General features: G+C 48.4%; 1 protein-coding gene across 16 annotated transcripts in view; it reads right to left on the bottom strand.

Annotated features, from left to right (window-relative positions):
- PSD3 (pleckstrin and Sec7 domain containing 3) overlaps positions 1-15,808 on the bottom strand; it is a 590,582-nt gene that overhangs the window by 18,342 nt on the left and 556,432 nt on the right. For all 16 annotated transcript variants that reach the window (XM_042241260.2, XM_060407086.1, XM_042241264.2 and 13 more), the window contains one exon: positions 8,815-8,958. In XM_042241260.2, coding sequence (XP_042097194.1) covers positions 8,815-8,958 — 144 coding nt within the window. The remainder of the gene's footprint in view (positions 1-8,814; positions 8,959-15,808) is intronic.

The following is a 15,808-nucleotide window of genomic DNA, read 5'->3' as shown; positions in this document are numbered from 1 at the left end:
AGAAGAAAATTGACTCTGCATCCGTGGGATTAACAAATTTGCTGCTCAGCAAAATGGAAAAAAAAAAAAATCTGTCCTTTGAAGCACAGAGATGTGAAGTTGAGTTTCTACAAACCTAAGTAATTGAGCTGAAGAAACACTACTTATCTGCATAAGAAGCTAAATTTAACTCCCATGGGATAAAGCGTGTCTCTAAGTTTTTCCTTCCGGACCTCGCATCTAAAACAAAGTTTTAGTCTGTTATGACAGCACTCCTGCACAGGCCAGGCTCCTCAGCCTTGGTTTCTTCTGTTTGTGTTTCCGGCTGTCCGGGGATTCCCTCAGAAGCATGCTCGTGGCACTCTTCACAGTAGGCGGCCGGTCACACCTGGGCTCCCAAAATGGCAATGCCAGTCCTAAGGGGACAGGCCGGTCTTTCCAGAAAAAATTTTAAAGTAGGATCTGAGGAAGTTTGAAGGTAAACCACCTTCCCCATCGACCTTCCAGGACACGTCATCCCTAAATATATTGATGGCTTTTGAGCTTAGAGCCGTTTTGCGCCTTCTGCAGGCCCGGTTCAAATGTCCTTCTATCCTCTCTGGCTCCGTGGCCAGTGGCGAGCCTGTCCCCATCGTAAAGTATCCTCGTCCCGTGGAGTCGGAGGGCCCAGGGAGGAGTGACCAGGCCTCGGCAGGCCGCTCACTCCCTCCAGCCTCCGGTCCACGTGGGGAGCGAGCGGCAGCGGGAAACTCCCGGGCCTCCCTAAGGAGGGCATCGCGACTCACGGACGAGGACACAGGACCGCTCCGGGGAGCGGAAGCACATGGAAAGCCGGCGTGGTGACGCGGCCACAGGACGGCCGAGGCCGGGCCTGGTGAGGGTGGACGCGTCCCGTGCGAGCCCCCACGCGTCCGTCTGCGCGAGAGCTGAGCCCCCGGGACCGCCAGGCGGACGGGCGCTCCTGCAACAAGCCCGTGCTGGGGCATGGCCCCCAGCCTTCCAGGGAGGGCTGGGCTGACAGTCCTGGTATAAACACAGGCTTTTTTTGCATCTGAGTTTTCTCTAATATTTCCAGAAAAACATTTCTGAAAACATTAGTTTCCATTATAAGTCTACTGAGTAATTCTGAACTTAGACCCACCGAAAGGACTGGAGAAGCCTGCTCCCTCCGAGAAGTCCCTGAATCAGACTGGGGACTCAAGCAAACGAGTTTTTAAAACTCTTACGTCAAACGCGTACCGATTATTATAGGCAACAGCAGGAAGAAACCTAATGTAGTTAGAGATAAAGCATTCTGGGTAAAAAGAAAAAAAAAAGCATAGTTCGCGCAGGAAAGGGCTAATGGCACCAGCACTCAGCAAAAAGTGACGGACGGGAGGGTCACGTACGGAAGGGTCTAAGGGGAGCAGGAACGGGGCTGCTCCCGCTGCTCCCGTGAGAACTGCTTTGTGGGGAGACTGACCGGAGTTTCTATTCTCCCAGGTCCCTTGGTGACAGCGCTCACACCAGAGCCCCACCCAGAAGTAACGATCGAAACAGTAAGACCAGGGCGGACACAGAGTCTTACGTGAGCCAGACCGACAGCCGGGCCTCTTCGATTATGCGAGAAACCTACGTGCCGCGTGATCCCGGGAGCGCACCTCCGCTCCTGGCTCTTAGACCGGCCCGAGCAGGAGCCAGAGAACACGCCCCACGTGGCTTCCTGAGCCCCGAGTGTACAGAGACACTACAGTCTGAAGGCTTAGCAAGAAAAAAACGTGTCAGACATCGTGATATTTTATATTGATTACATATGGAAATGATAACATTTGGGACATACTGTGTTAAATTGAAAAATCTTTTTACAATGAATTGTTTCTTTTTCTTACATGTGGCTACTAAATACGTAAAATCACGTGTGTGGTTTGCATTGTATCTCTATCGGACAGAGATGGTCTAGATCCCCTGAGAGCCCCAAACTGAAATATTCTTGTTTTGTGTTTTGTGTTTGTATCTGACTCTCTGCGACCCCATGGCCTGCAGCCCACCAGGTTTCCCCGTCCCTCATCTCTGGGAGTTTGCTCAAACTCACGTCTATTGAGTCGGTGATGCCATCCAGCTATCTTGTCCTCTGTCGCCCCCTTCTCCTCCTGCCCTCAGTCTTCCCCAGCATCAGGGTCAGTATATTACAGCAAAAATACAGAGGCAGAAGGGGCCTTAAGGTTAGTTCACCCAGTTTCATCTCATCTTCATAGCCAGAAACCGAGGTCCAGAGAAGGATGAGACTAAAGTGGCTTAACTTCCAGGCCATCCCTTTTCCTCATTTCACTGTTTTATAACTGCAAGCTTTTGTGCCTTTTTCTCGCAGACAGTACCTTTACCCCAAGCAGTGACGCTCCTCAGAGCAGACATTTCAGGCGTGAGGATGGATTTAAGGACAGTCACTGCAGGGCCCATGACTGACTCTCTGTTCTGCTTCTCAATCATGTTTAAAATGTGATTCAAAGGCTCCCTGTTGCTAAGCTTCTCCTCCCTTCAAAAGCGTGCGTCATCTTTTACAGATGAAAACCCAGAGCTCTGCAGCCCTCACTCAGCGTGCTGTACAAAATGCAATTCCAACTGGCAAAGCAAAACCCCTGCCTCTGATGTGAACTGGACTTGTATGTCTGGGCAACTGCTGGACTTGGGTCTCTAGCTTTGGACTCTTAACACTTAGTCTTCTACAAGAAAAAGAAAATTCCTAAACTTCCGTAAGAAGTCAATCAACCTGCCACATCTTAGCTTCTCAGATCCATACATAATCACCTTTGTACTCTTTTCTGTAAAGGAAATGTCACTGGACTTAGGCTAGACTCTGCTCCTGAGACTGAGACTGGCTGCTAATCTCCTAGGAGGGTGGGGAAATTTCCCTTACTTTCACTCTGGAGAAAGCAAGTGATCATGGCCATCTCTGTACGTTTACAACCAAGTCCACTCACAAATTAGCAGCCAGATCGTCTTGTCTCAGTGACGCATTTGCTCGGGGACAGCTGGCAGGGCCCTGAGACAGGTCCTTGCACTCACTGCTCCTGTGAGAGGAGAAGCGGTCCATCATGTGAAAATTACTTATGTGATGTTGACAGATAAAAACTGTGCCATCTGAAGAAACAGAGCTAAGATCACAGTCAGAGAATCTGTTCAAAAAGAAATACATCAAACCACCCACCCACCCATCCAGCCAACAAATAACCCCACAGTAAGGCTGAGGGCCTACAATCAGAAACGTATGTATATGCACTTCTCTATACGAACTGTCTTGCGTCTCCTTCACGGCACTATATGGAATGGGCTCTCGCGCTCAAGCACATCAGTTTCAGAAGGGACCATGCCATTTCACATGCCACCAAAAATTAGAAATTCAGAAAAAGATGCGGCATGCCTCAAGAATGTCCTAGATTTTTTTTCGATTTAAAATTTAGAGAGATTTACATGTCTTGTTAGAATGGACATTTGCTGTTGCTAAAATTGCACTTCCAGCCATGTGGTTGGTGTGGGTCCTGCCTGCCTTAAGCCGTAAGCACTTTCTGCTCCAGGCTGAAATTCAGGAGTGAGCATGCGGCTGAATTCCAGCCCATTCAGCAAGGGGCCTTGGTTCTGCACTTGAGCAGAACAAAGCTGAACCATCAGGGACACGGACTTCTCTTCCTGCTGGACTGGAACCTGGGAACGCATGTACCCGCAAGTACCCATTTTCTAACCATGAAGAGACAGTTGATTCAAAGCCCATATTCAAAGATCTAAGGCATAAAGCACATCCAAGCGTCCGCAGCATCTATACAGGAATGGCAAAGTCAACCGCGTTCAGGAGCCAGGCTGACAACACAGATGTGGACCCTGCCAGGCTGGGTATACTGGGGGTGGGGGGAGGACCCTGCTGATCCTCCCTAAACGCATTCAAATCTCAGCACCAACAAATCCAGCACTGCGAGGGCCAAAGACGATGTTCCAGCCTTTGTTCTGCTGGCTCGTGAAGTGCCCTGTGCTGCCCACCAGGTCTCCATGGCACCACAGTGAACCCAGGAGCTGCTGGGAGCCTGCCTCAGCACTCGCTCCTCAGTCAGCCTCTAACAGCCCAGTTCAAGAAGCCCAGCCCTTCTAATAGGTTTGAACCGCTAGAGTTGCATTTTCTGTACCCACATCTAAGAGTTATTAATAATTTATGCCACTGAAAACAACTTAACTGTCGCTTGAAAAACATCCTGGAGCAAACAGTATCTTCACTTCAACTGCGAAGAAACAAAAAGCCAAATTTCTGGGGCCAAGTTCAGCGCTGGCAAGGGAATTCCTGTGTCAGGGCTGTTCCTTTAAGGGCCGAGGGGCATCGGGCAGAGCCCAGGCTCCTGTGCTCCGAGTGGCTGGAGCTTTGTAAGTTTTTATGTGACAAACACCACCCACCTGTCCCACATCCTGATAAATTTCCAAATGTACCAGAAACACGGAGATTGATTCAACATTTTTAAGTGAAAATGGAACTGAATAGAGTAGAAATAAGTCAAAAGGAAGTGGAGCTATTTCTGATATTTGTGTTTTGAAAACTGGGAAATGACAGTGAGTTTCTTACATAGACTTGTGATGCCTAACAACCCTGTCAAAGGTGAGACTAGGCGCCACGTGAACCCTTGTAAGCAATCGATAGCCACAACTTTGGGAAACCAATTCAATCGAGAACAAAGCAATGCCACCCCCCCACCCCACCCCAACCTCCCATTGCGTAGGCAGTAAAGAGAGAGACGCGAACTTGGTTAACTACAGGCTTTCTGAGCGGAGTTTGCCGTCTTCAGGAATAGTGCGCCATCTTCTTACAGGCTAAGGCTGAAGTTGGTGTAAGTCTCCTTGTTCTCTGCGGACTTTTTATAGACTTCAAAAATAAACAGGGCTTCCCTGGTGGCTCAGTGGTAAAGAATCCACCTGCCAGTGCAGGAGACGTGGGTTCTATCCCTGGTCCAGGGAGATCCTACATGCTGAGGAGCAACTAAGCTCGTGCGCCACAACTCCTGAGCCCTGCCTAGGGCCCGGGAGGCACGACTCCTGAGCCACGGTGCCACCACTACTGAAGCCCGAGCACCCTAGCGCCCAAGCTTCACAACGAGAGAAGCCCCTGTAATGAGACGACCAGGCACTGAAACTGGAGAGGCGCCCCGGGTCGCTGCAACTAGAGAAGAGCCCGTGCATTGCTGTGAAGACCCAGGACAGCCCCAAATAAACAGACAGTGTAATTCAGTAAAGTTCAACTCCAAATAAACAAGCAAAACCACCCCTGAACCTTCTTATTTACGAGTTTCTGATTATTTACTGGCAGTCAGGGTTAAGAGAACTTCTAAGTGCTGCCAATTTGGCCCACCTGAAGAACTGTTTGCACTCAGAGCAACCTGGGATATAAACATCTGAAATGCAACCAGTTAGAAACAACCGTGTTACCACCAAGGGCTTAATATTCTAACAGAAGGAAGGTGCTTTTCTTACCAAGGTGTGAAAGTTACAAGAGCTGCTCTGAGGCCGCAGCGAGTCCCTACCAAGGGAACAGGTGAGAGAGCGGGCCTGGCTGGGGCTCCTCCCCGGAGACAGGGACATCGGTGGGACTCAAGATGCCCTCCGGTCGGTCCCTGCCTGTCTGGGGTCACAAGGAACTGCAGACACTGCTGTCTGTGTATCACTTTTGTTTTCAGGGGAGCTACTAAGCTTTCCTCTGATGTTGCCTTATTCCATTCATTTACTCAACAAATATGTACAAGCACTCGGTCCATCTTCTGGAAGCTGAGGAAAGAACAATGAACAAGTACACAGGAAGGTCCTTGACGTTCAGACACCCTGGCCCCTACCCCACGGGGATGGCCCGTCACGCTCAGAACCCCCCATCCGGGGAACAGGGCAGCCTGCGGAGGAAGCCTGGATGCTCTGAGGGCGTGGCTGCAGGTACCTGTACAAGACAAAGCCTGTGGCTGAAATAACAGCAGAGTGGACCCCACGAGATACACTACTTCAACCTTCAGTTACTGAGAAGTAACGGTTCACGTAAAAAAAAGAGACTATTTCACAAAAACCTTTTTAGATAACCTCTAAGAAGCGAGGGGACCATCTGCCTTTCTGGTGCACAGGTCAGTGAGGCTTGACAGACACTTCAACATGCCCGACGTGTCACCATATGGGAAGGTGTTCATGAGCCACAGTCCTGGAACGCAACCTTCGCGCTCCTTGATGTGATGATTTGATGAAAGCAAGACTTACCCGCACAAAGGCTGGTCTAAAGCTCATGTCAGGAAATGGAAATGCTGGCTTTGGCTGGGTTACATTTTTGGAAAAGGGGCCCCAACAGGAGGTTCAAAGCAGGGGGAGCATCTAGCAGGGGCGACCCTTCCTTGGTCGTGCGGCCACCCCGGCCTCCTGGGTGCAGACGCGCAGCCTTGGAGCCAAGGGCTCAGAGCGAGGTGTTGCAGGCTGGCAGCAGGGGCCTGAGGAGCTGGGAAATTAATCAGCACGTGTGAAACTAACAGGCTGGCAGCTGAAAGCCACTCCAGACGTGTGAAGAATTGTGATAGTTTTCTGAGGTCTCCCATTTCCCAAGAACGAACAGGTGTGGACAAAGATGAACCGCTTAGTAAATCTGTTTTTTTTTTTAAGTATTTTTTCAAGAAGTCTTTGGCTGGGAAGGCTTCCAAAGTTTTAGCTAATAAGCTTTCATCTTTAACAAAAGGAAGATTTCTTCATCTGAACAGAGCAAGGACTTACTTAACCATGAAGAAACCTGGTACATGGATCTTCATGGCACCAAATGCCACATTTTATAACTCCGAAATCTAAGACTTTTAAAAGCTTCCATGAAACCCTGTCCAATTCAACGAGCGGGCACAGGGCAGAGATGTGAAGAGGACCCGAGGCCCCTGCTCTCGAGGGCTCACAGTCTCGGGGGGCATACGCTGTGGGACTGGCCACACATGCAAAGGCCCTGAGACCACCCCAACAGGAGGCCCCGAGCAGGACGGGGGCTGGCAGGCTGAGAGCAGGCTTTTCACAGGAGGGGTCTGGGCTGCACCCTGAAAGACGAATAGGCCTCTCAGAAATGAAAGGAGGGATGAGCAGCTGGGGCAGAATGAAGCACCTGGTGGCTCAAAAGGTAAAGCATCTGCCTGCAGCGCAGGAGACCGGGGCTCAGCCCCTGGGTCAGGAAGACCCCCTGGAGAAGGAAATGGCAACCCACGCCAGTATTCTGGTCTGGAGAATCCCATGGACAGAGGAGCCTGGTGGGCTACAGTTCATGGGGTCTCAAAGAGAAGGACATGACTGAGCAGCTCACTTTCCTTTTTTCTTTTCAAAGTAGATGAACAAAGGCATAACAGCGAGTTTGGAGAGGGCAAAGTAGCAGAAAAATGACTGATTTCATGGAGGTCGTGGTGGGGAGACCTGTGTTGTGGACAGACAGAAGGAACCCAGATCCTCTCAGATTAAGGGCTGGACTTTATTTGAAGGTAAATTGTTGGGGTAGGGGAAGGGGAAAACCAAGGGCAGCAGTTGACAGAAGCATGCCTTAGGAAACCGCCAGGAGTGTGTAGGATGGGCTGAAGACAGAAGCACCGCCGGGTTCAGGAGCAGTGAAAACCCTGGGTCCTGGGCAGAGGGGGCTGAAAGGGAAAGCTGAGAGAGGGGCGGGAGAGGCGGCAGCGCTGGGAGCTGGGCGCTGGTGTCTGAGTAGGTCTGGGGCGGTGGGTCAGGGTGAGGGCGCTCAGATGATGCTGTGTTTCAAGCCCAAGGAAGAAGCATGATTGCAAGATGGGAAAGAAGATGAATATGAATAGACCAGATCTACAAAGCCAAAGAAGAGCTAAAGAGATTCAACACACTCTGCAGAAAAAAACGATGTAAAAATTTAAAGATAACTTCTTTATTTTGAACTAAGCCCATGTACTTAGCCTCAAGGATCCTTTCAGTGTCTTCAAGTGGCAGCTGATGGGGTAGTCACAGTTAAAACATAACCCTGACACTCACTGGGGAGAAAATGCAGCTGAAGGTGCGTACATGCTAAGTCACTTCAGTCATAGCTTTGTGTAGCCCGCCAGGCTCCTCTGTCCATGGGGTTCTCCAGGCAAGAATACTGGAGTGGGTTGCCTCGCCCTCCTCCAGGGGGTCTTCCTGACTCAGGGATTGAAACTGCGTCTCTTAGGTCTCCTGCAGGGGCAGGCAGGTTCTTTACCACTAGCGCCACCTGGGAAGCCCCTTAGCCAAAGGTAACATTTACTGCTCACAGTGCTTTCAACTTGCTTTTACATTTTCTGTCTTTCCAGATTGCGCGGACCCTCCCCATTCCGTTTAGCGGCCACACGTGCTGGCGTACTGACTGTGCCGCGACTTGGTTCCCCAGCCTCCGCGCGAAGGACCTGAGCGGCAGAGGAGAGCTGCCTCCGTTGCCTAGCAGCCAGAGCGCGCAGGGAAGACGCGCCACGGCACCCCGCAGCTCGTTTCCTCCGCGGTACTTTTTCTGACTCAGACTCTGCTGGAAGAGATGCAGAAATAGAGAAAGCGGCTGCCCACCCCGGCATGTCCATCGACTGTTGTTTTTTTTTTTTTGTCTCACAGCCAGCACATGCTATTCCAACCAGCAGGCGATTTGCTTTTTAAGCATAAAAACTGACAGTTACTCTTTGATGCTTAAATAGAACCATGAACAGGAGGGGCCACCGTGCCCGAGACCCCGGCCGGAGCTCCGGGAGAGGGACAGTCAAGGTGCGTTGCTCACAGATACGGTAGCTAAAAACACACCTGCCTCCTGGAAGCACTGTAAGACAGCTCAGGTGACAGGCATTGTGACATTTAGGTTCAACACACCTCGAACTCCAGATAGTGGTCTTTGAGCTTGTATTCGTCCACCTCCTTGGCTTTAACCTTCTTGTCCGGCGGGTAGGAGCGGTGCTCCGCCAGCTCTGTGGTGATCTGCCTCAGCTTGCTCTCGTGAGATTTCAGCTGCTCCTCCTGCAGGGGAGCAGTAAGGCGTTAAGCATGCAGAAAATGAAATCAGTAAACAGGTGCAGTGCAGTTTTAAAAGACCCCTCATGATGAATGACTTTCATTCATCCAACGTGCCTCTGCTGCCACGTTCCACCAGCTTCCTCAGCCAGGGTCCACGTGCACCTTCTGTCCACTGAAAAAGATAGTCACAACCTAAAAGCTGAGAGGTGGTGGGAATTTTTAGGACTCCAAGCCCAGGAGACAGCATCTCAAGGGACCCCGAGAGAACTGCTCCGAGGAGGTCAGGGGAGGAGTCAGGTCATATACAAGTTTTGCAACAAAGGACAGGTAGTCTTATCATCAAAAGATTACTGTTAAAGGAAACCAGATATCTCAAGTTAAGGAATTTAGCGCTTTTCTAGGTATGGGAAGATGCGAGCGTCTCCGCCCACTGACATCATTTCTTTCATTGTGTCTCAGCTATCCTGGGCCAAGATCCTGTGTTTTTCACATCCTGAGCTAACCCTGGGCTCCCTGTAGGGAGTGGCAGTAGTCTGATGGCTGTTATTTCGCAGGCATTCTTCTCTTTCCCGAGTATCCTTGGGCTCACCTTGGATGGCTGATGACTGTGACAACCTTGTTTACTGACAGGGCAGGAAATATTTCATTTCTCACTTGGAAAAATGGTATTCAAGGCCAAGGCCAGCCTCCCCAGCCAGGCCCCTGGTCTCCCGAGAGAGACTGCAACAGGCGCGGCACGGACCACCCATGCTAAGTGGCCGCACGATCGGACTTCACACCATGACCTTAGCAGGGCCGTCCTGTCACTATGGGTGAAGACTTACCCCAATATTTTCCTTTTTGAGACAAGCAATGCCTTCAAGAATAATTTTCTGAAGGCTGTTATTCTGAAAACTGTAGTAACCTAGTAACCTATGCTTTTCCCTCCTAAATAGTAGAGGTTCTGATGGGACTCAACTACAAATTTACTGAGGCACATTTAACTTGTTTTCTGGTTTCTATGGGCTGTTATAAATGATGCTCCATCCTTATAAATGTCACCCAGCGAATATGAGCAAGGTGTTCCAGGCCCATCTCGCTTTATTGCGCTTCACAGATAATGTGTTTTTTCCAAACAGAAGGTTTGTGGAAACCCTGTGTGGAGCAAGTCTACTGATACCATCTCTCTAACATTGCTTACTTGGGGTCTCTGTGCCGCATTTGGTACCTCTCAAAAAATTTCAAACCTGTTCTTTATAATTAATTTGTTCCAGTGGTCTGAGATCAGTGATCCTTGCTGATAGCACTACAGCTTCATGGAAGCCTCGGATGATGAGGGTTAATACTGAGCAATAAAACATTTCTTCATTAAGGTAGCTACATTGTTTTTCTGGACACAACGCTATTACACACTTAATAGGCTGGGGTATAGGGTAAGCGTAACCATTATATGCACTGAGAAACCAAAAAGGTGTGTGCCTTGCGTTATTGAGAGATTTGTTTTATTGCAACGGTCTGAAACCAAATCAACAATGTCTCTGAAATCTGTGGCCACCAAGAGGTGAAGTTTCTGGGTTTTAGAACATGCACATCTTTAATACAACACGAAACTGCTTTTCCAGGGTTTCCACCAGCTTACATTTCCACAGTAGGCTTGACGATTCCCACTGTCCTACACCCTTGCCAAAACTTGATGTGACATCAAACTAGCAAATTGTTGCCCGTTTCATGGGTATAAAATGATCTGAATTTACATTTTCCTGATTACAAGTAAGGACGAACACTCTCATATGTTTACAGGACTTCCTCTCCTGTGATCTGGCTGCTGAAATACTGGACCCATTTTTCTGTTGAGTCCGGATTTGTAAAGGATAGCGATTTGTAGTTTATAGCTTATAGTGGATAGTTTGGGTGGTGGTGGTGGTTTAGGTGCTAAGTCCAGTCTGACTGTGACCCCATGGCTCCGCTGTCCATGGGATTCTCCAGGCAAGAATACTGGTTTGCCATGGGTTGCCATTTCTTACTCTGGGGGATCTTCCCAACCCAGGAATTGAACCCTGGTCTCTGGTATTGCAGGCGGATTCTTTACTGACTGAGCTGCAAGGGAAGCCAGTGTATAATTTATTCCCAGTCAAGTAAATGTCAAAATTCAGTGTGCAGTGCTTTATTCCAGCTTCACTGACTTCATGAAGAATCAAGGAAATGATCTCAAAATAACCATATTTTAAAATCACCTCTTGCCAATGATGCAAAACCTAGATAGAATCACGAGGAAATATCAGTCAAATCCATATTAAGAGACTTTCTATAAAATAAATGGCTTGTAATCTTTAAAAATGTCAAGATCATTAAAGTCAAGGGGAAAGCAGAAAAGAAAATTATGCTCCTTAAATCTTATTTTAACTAATGAAATAAAAATTCCTAGTGACTCTTATGGGCATAGATAGGTACAGTCTGCAAATTACCCCAAGGTTAGAATCCCACAGCAGAGGGTTTTTCCTGATAAAAACAGATGTAAAAACAGAGGAGCAGGAAGGCAACAGGCCAAGGTGCAGCGTGTTCCCAGCCTCACACGGACGGTTATATCTGTGATATCCACAGGGAAGACGAACCAGCAGGAACCTCCCTGTTTTCTTCCCTTTTATCTTTGCCCTTGCAATCCATTAGGGGAGCGGGCAGGCCACTCTCATGGGACAATACTGATGAAAGGGATTTCACAGAAGGCAGAAACACACCAGACAAGGTTCAACAAAAAGGAACAGAGAGTGAACGGCAGGCACCAGTTGAAACTGTTTCATATTAGGAAGTCACGACTTAAATATCGGCATTAAATACAGGGTGCAGGAAAAACCACTGCTATCTGTCAACAGATGTACATTGGTAGTACTTTTGATCGCACATACAATGAAATTTTATCCAAAAGGCAAGTTTCAAATGACGTCACTTAATATCGAATTTTTTCCTACTTCTATAGTAGTTTGGCTTTGAAGAAAATTTCATATTTTCCTTTAAAACATCAAACTCTAATCTCATGAACAGACATCTTAGCTGATGGGGTGATGAGCACAGGTGACCTAGCTGCTCACGACCTTGCAGTGAGTCCGGGGCTGAGGTAGGGCCAAAGCCTCCCCTTTGAGGCTCAGCTGGACGGTTCTGCCACCAGCCAGGCACAAGTCAGCTCTGCCTCCTTTTATATCAAGCACAAGGCTCAGGGAGGGGAGGGAAGCTTGAGGTGGACACAGCTGTCCAGCTGCACACCTACTAGGCGACACGCATTGTGTGTGTGTATGTGTGTGTGTGTGTGTGCGTACACGCACAGGCGCTCAGTCCTATCTGACTCTCTGTGACCCCATGGACTGTAGCCTGCCAGGCTCCTCTGTCCATGGGATTCTCCAGGCAAGAACACTGGAGTGGGTTGCCATGCCCTCCTCCAGGGGATCTTCCCGGCCCAGGGATTGAATCTGCATCTCTTGTGTCTCCTGCACTGTGCTCAGTGCCTTTTTTGCTGTGGAATACACAATCCCAGGAACTCGATAGTGAAAGAGACCCTGGCCTTCATCACCCTTCTAACCTCTTCCTCTTGGAAGCTGTGGAGATCCAAAAAGATCAAGTCATTGCTGGAGGCCCCAGGGTTTGTAAAGGCAGAGGAGCAGAAGCCCCATTCTCCCAACTCTGAGCCTCTAGACAACTGTTTAAAACCCAAAGAGCTGCTGAAAACACGAGCTTCAAAACCGTCTGCTCCCTCCTGGGTCAGCGCTGACCTCAGCTGTCAAAGGCTGTCAGTAAACTCATCTGTCCTCATCTGCCTTCTCTCCCGCAGCTCCCAGACACCCAGGTGTTAACCCAGGTCCTTTCTCCAAATTCCATTCAAAGCCAGAATCCCCAGACGCCACAGCCTCTTCCACTTCTCCATCTGTAGCACTTAAATGTCCACGTGTGTGCATGCTAAGTCCCTTCAGTCGTGTCCAACTCTTTGTTACCCCTTGGACTGTGACCCACCAGGCTCCTCTGTCCATGGAGATTCTCCAGGCAAGAATACGGCAGTGGGTTGCCATGCCCTCCTCCAGGGGATCTTCCTGACCCAGGGACTGAACCCGTGTCTCCTACGGGTCCTGCACTGCAGGCGGATTCTTTACCACGGAACCACTGGAGAAGCCCTGAATGTCCACACCACATGCTTATTAACAAAACACACCCGAACCTCTGTAAATTTTTATCTTCCTTACTGATTATAAGCTCTCTGAAGTCAGAGAGAGGTATTTCCCCTTCTCTCAGCTCCTGGGGGTCTAGTACGGTGCTGGGCTGGGGGAGAGCAAGAGGCATGGTTCTGGCTGTAGAGGTCACCTAACCAACATCCAGCACCTAGGAGCAGAGGATGAGTCTTAGCTCGTTTTATAATGTCCACCCACCTCACAAGGCACCTGCCATTTGGTCCCCTTCGGAAACAGCTGAATAAATGGACTTTTTTTTTTTTTTTTTTAAGGGCGAAGGTAGAGAGGGAGACCTCAGACTGTTTGCTTGTGCTCTTTTAAAGTAGACACGATTTAGGAGATAATCGAATTTCTAGGAATCTGCCCGGCAATTAACGATTCAAATTGCTAAATCCTGCAGCTTCATCAAACCTGAGCTGCAGGAATTTAGACTACAGAACACTTGCTTTCAAAGTGGTCCAAAGGGACAATTGCTGAAAGCCCCATCAGAAAGATTTCGTTTCACTGTTTCACTTTTAAGAGGGGTTTTTAAGACCTTAAGGAGTGCTTCCTGAGCTTCAGCATGATCAGCTAACTGTTTGATTGCGGACTTGGTATATATTTCATTGTTGTTGTTGTTTTAGTCGTTAAGTTGTATCAGACTTTGCAACCCCAGGGACTAGTCAGGCTAGTCAGGCTCCTCTAACCATGGCATTTCCAGGCAAGAATACTGGAATGGGCTGCCATCTCCTACTCCAGGGGATCTTCCTGACCCAGGGATCAAACCTGCATCTCCTGGCAGGCGAATTCTTTACTACTGAGCCACAGAGGAAGCCCACCCATAGGTTACATACAGCTCTCTAATAAATGAATATGACAGCCGTCTGTTCTGAAAAGGTGTGGAACACTGTAGTCCAAGTTCGTGCCAAGGAGTCTAGACTGTGTCTTGTTGCTAATAGTGAGCCAGTTTTGGTTACATGACATCGAAGGAATCCTATTTTAGCCAGCACTGTGCAGGATGGATTGGAGAGAAACAAGAGTTGGACAAGAGGGACCTCAACCGGTTCTAGGAACAGGCTGCCAGAGCTCTCCAAAGCGGGGTGTGTGCACCCCAGACAAGGTGACCTACTGGGGAGAAATTTTTTAAATGAGCATTGAGGCATAATTCACACTTTACCATACAAAGCTCCCATGTGAAATGTACAATTTCGAGCTCTTAAATATATTCCCAGGGCTGTGAAACCACTGTATTTAATTTTATGACATTTTAGTTCTCCTAAAAGGAACCTTTTGGAGTGGAATCACATGACAGGCTCTTTTTGTGGCTGGCTTTTCACATAGCACGGTTCCCAAGGCTCGTCCACACTGGGGTGTCAGCGCTGCATTATTTAACGGCTGAATCAAGCAAGCCCTGTTGTGTGGCTATGTAACGTCTCATTCATCCGAGCATCAGCCGGTGCCCATGTCCACCTTAGGTTGTTAGGAAACACACTGCTGTGAACAGTCGTGTAAAGTTATTATGTGAGTGCATGTTTGCGTTCTCTTGTTATCAGAGTTGGAGTGAAACTGCTATTAAACACGCCTATATTTAATCATTTGATAAACCACCAAAGTGTTTTACATCCCTAGCAGTAATATATGAGAGCTGCAGTTTCTCCATAACCTCACCACTACATTACTTTTCATAAAAAATTTAAAGATGTATAGCCACCCTAATGGTAGCTCATGATTCTGATTTGTGTTCCCCTGATGACTAATGCAATACCAGACCACCTGACCTGCCTCTTGAGAAATCTGTATGCAGGTCAGGAAGCAGCAGTTAGAACTGGACATGGAACAACAGACTGGTTCCAAATAGGAAAAGGGGTATGTCAAGGCTGTATATTGTCACCCTGCTTATTTAACTTCTATACAGAGTACATCATGAGAAACGCTGGACTGGAAGAAACACAAGCTGGAATCAAGATTGCCGGGAGAAATATCAATAACCTCAGATAAGCAGATGACACCACCCTTATGGCAGAAAGTGAAGAGGAACTAAAAAGCCTCTTGATGAAAGTGAAAGTGGAGAGTGAAAACGTTGGCTTAAAGCTCAACATTCAGAAAATGAAGATCATGGCATCTGGTCCCATCATTTCATGGGAAATAGATGGGGAAACAGTGGAAACAGTGTCAGACTTTATTTTTTTGGGCTCCAAAATCACTGCAGATGGTAACTGCAGCCATGAAATTAAAAGATGCTTACTCCTTGGAAGAAAAGCTATGGCCAACCTAGATAGTATATTCAAAAGCAGAGACATTACTTTGCCGACTAAGGTCCGTCTAGTCAAGGCTATGGTTTTCCCAGTGGTCATGTATGGATGTGAGAGTTGGACTGTGAAGAAGGCTGAGCGCTGAAGAATTGATGCTTTTGAACTGTGGTGTTGGAGAAGACTCTTGAGAGTCCCTTGGACTGCAGGGAGATCCAACCAGTCCATTCTAAAGGAGATCAGCCATGGGATTTCTTTGGAAGGAATGATGCTAAAGCTGAAACTCCAGTACTTTGGCCACCTCATGCGAAGAGTCGACTCATTGGAAAAGACTCTGATGCTGGGAAGGATTGGGGGCAGGAGAAGGGGACGACAGAGGATGAGATGGCTGGATGGCATCACTGATTTGATGGACGTGAGTTTGAGTGAACTCCG

Source organism: Ovis aries, chromosome 26 (genome assembly GCF_016772045.2).
Source record: "Ovis aries strain OAR_USU_Benz2616 breed Rambouillet chromosome 26, ARS-UI_Ramb_v3.0, whole genome shotgun sequence".
NCBI lineage: Eukaryota > Metazoa > Chordata > Mammalia > Artiodactyla > Bovidae > Ovis > Ovis aries.
The sequence above is the reverse complement of the archived record's forward strand: the minus strand, read 5'-3'. Positions and strand labels throughout refer to the sequence as shown.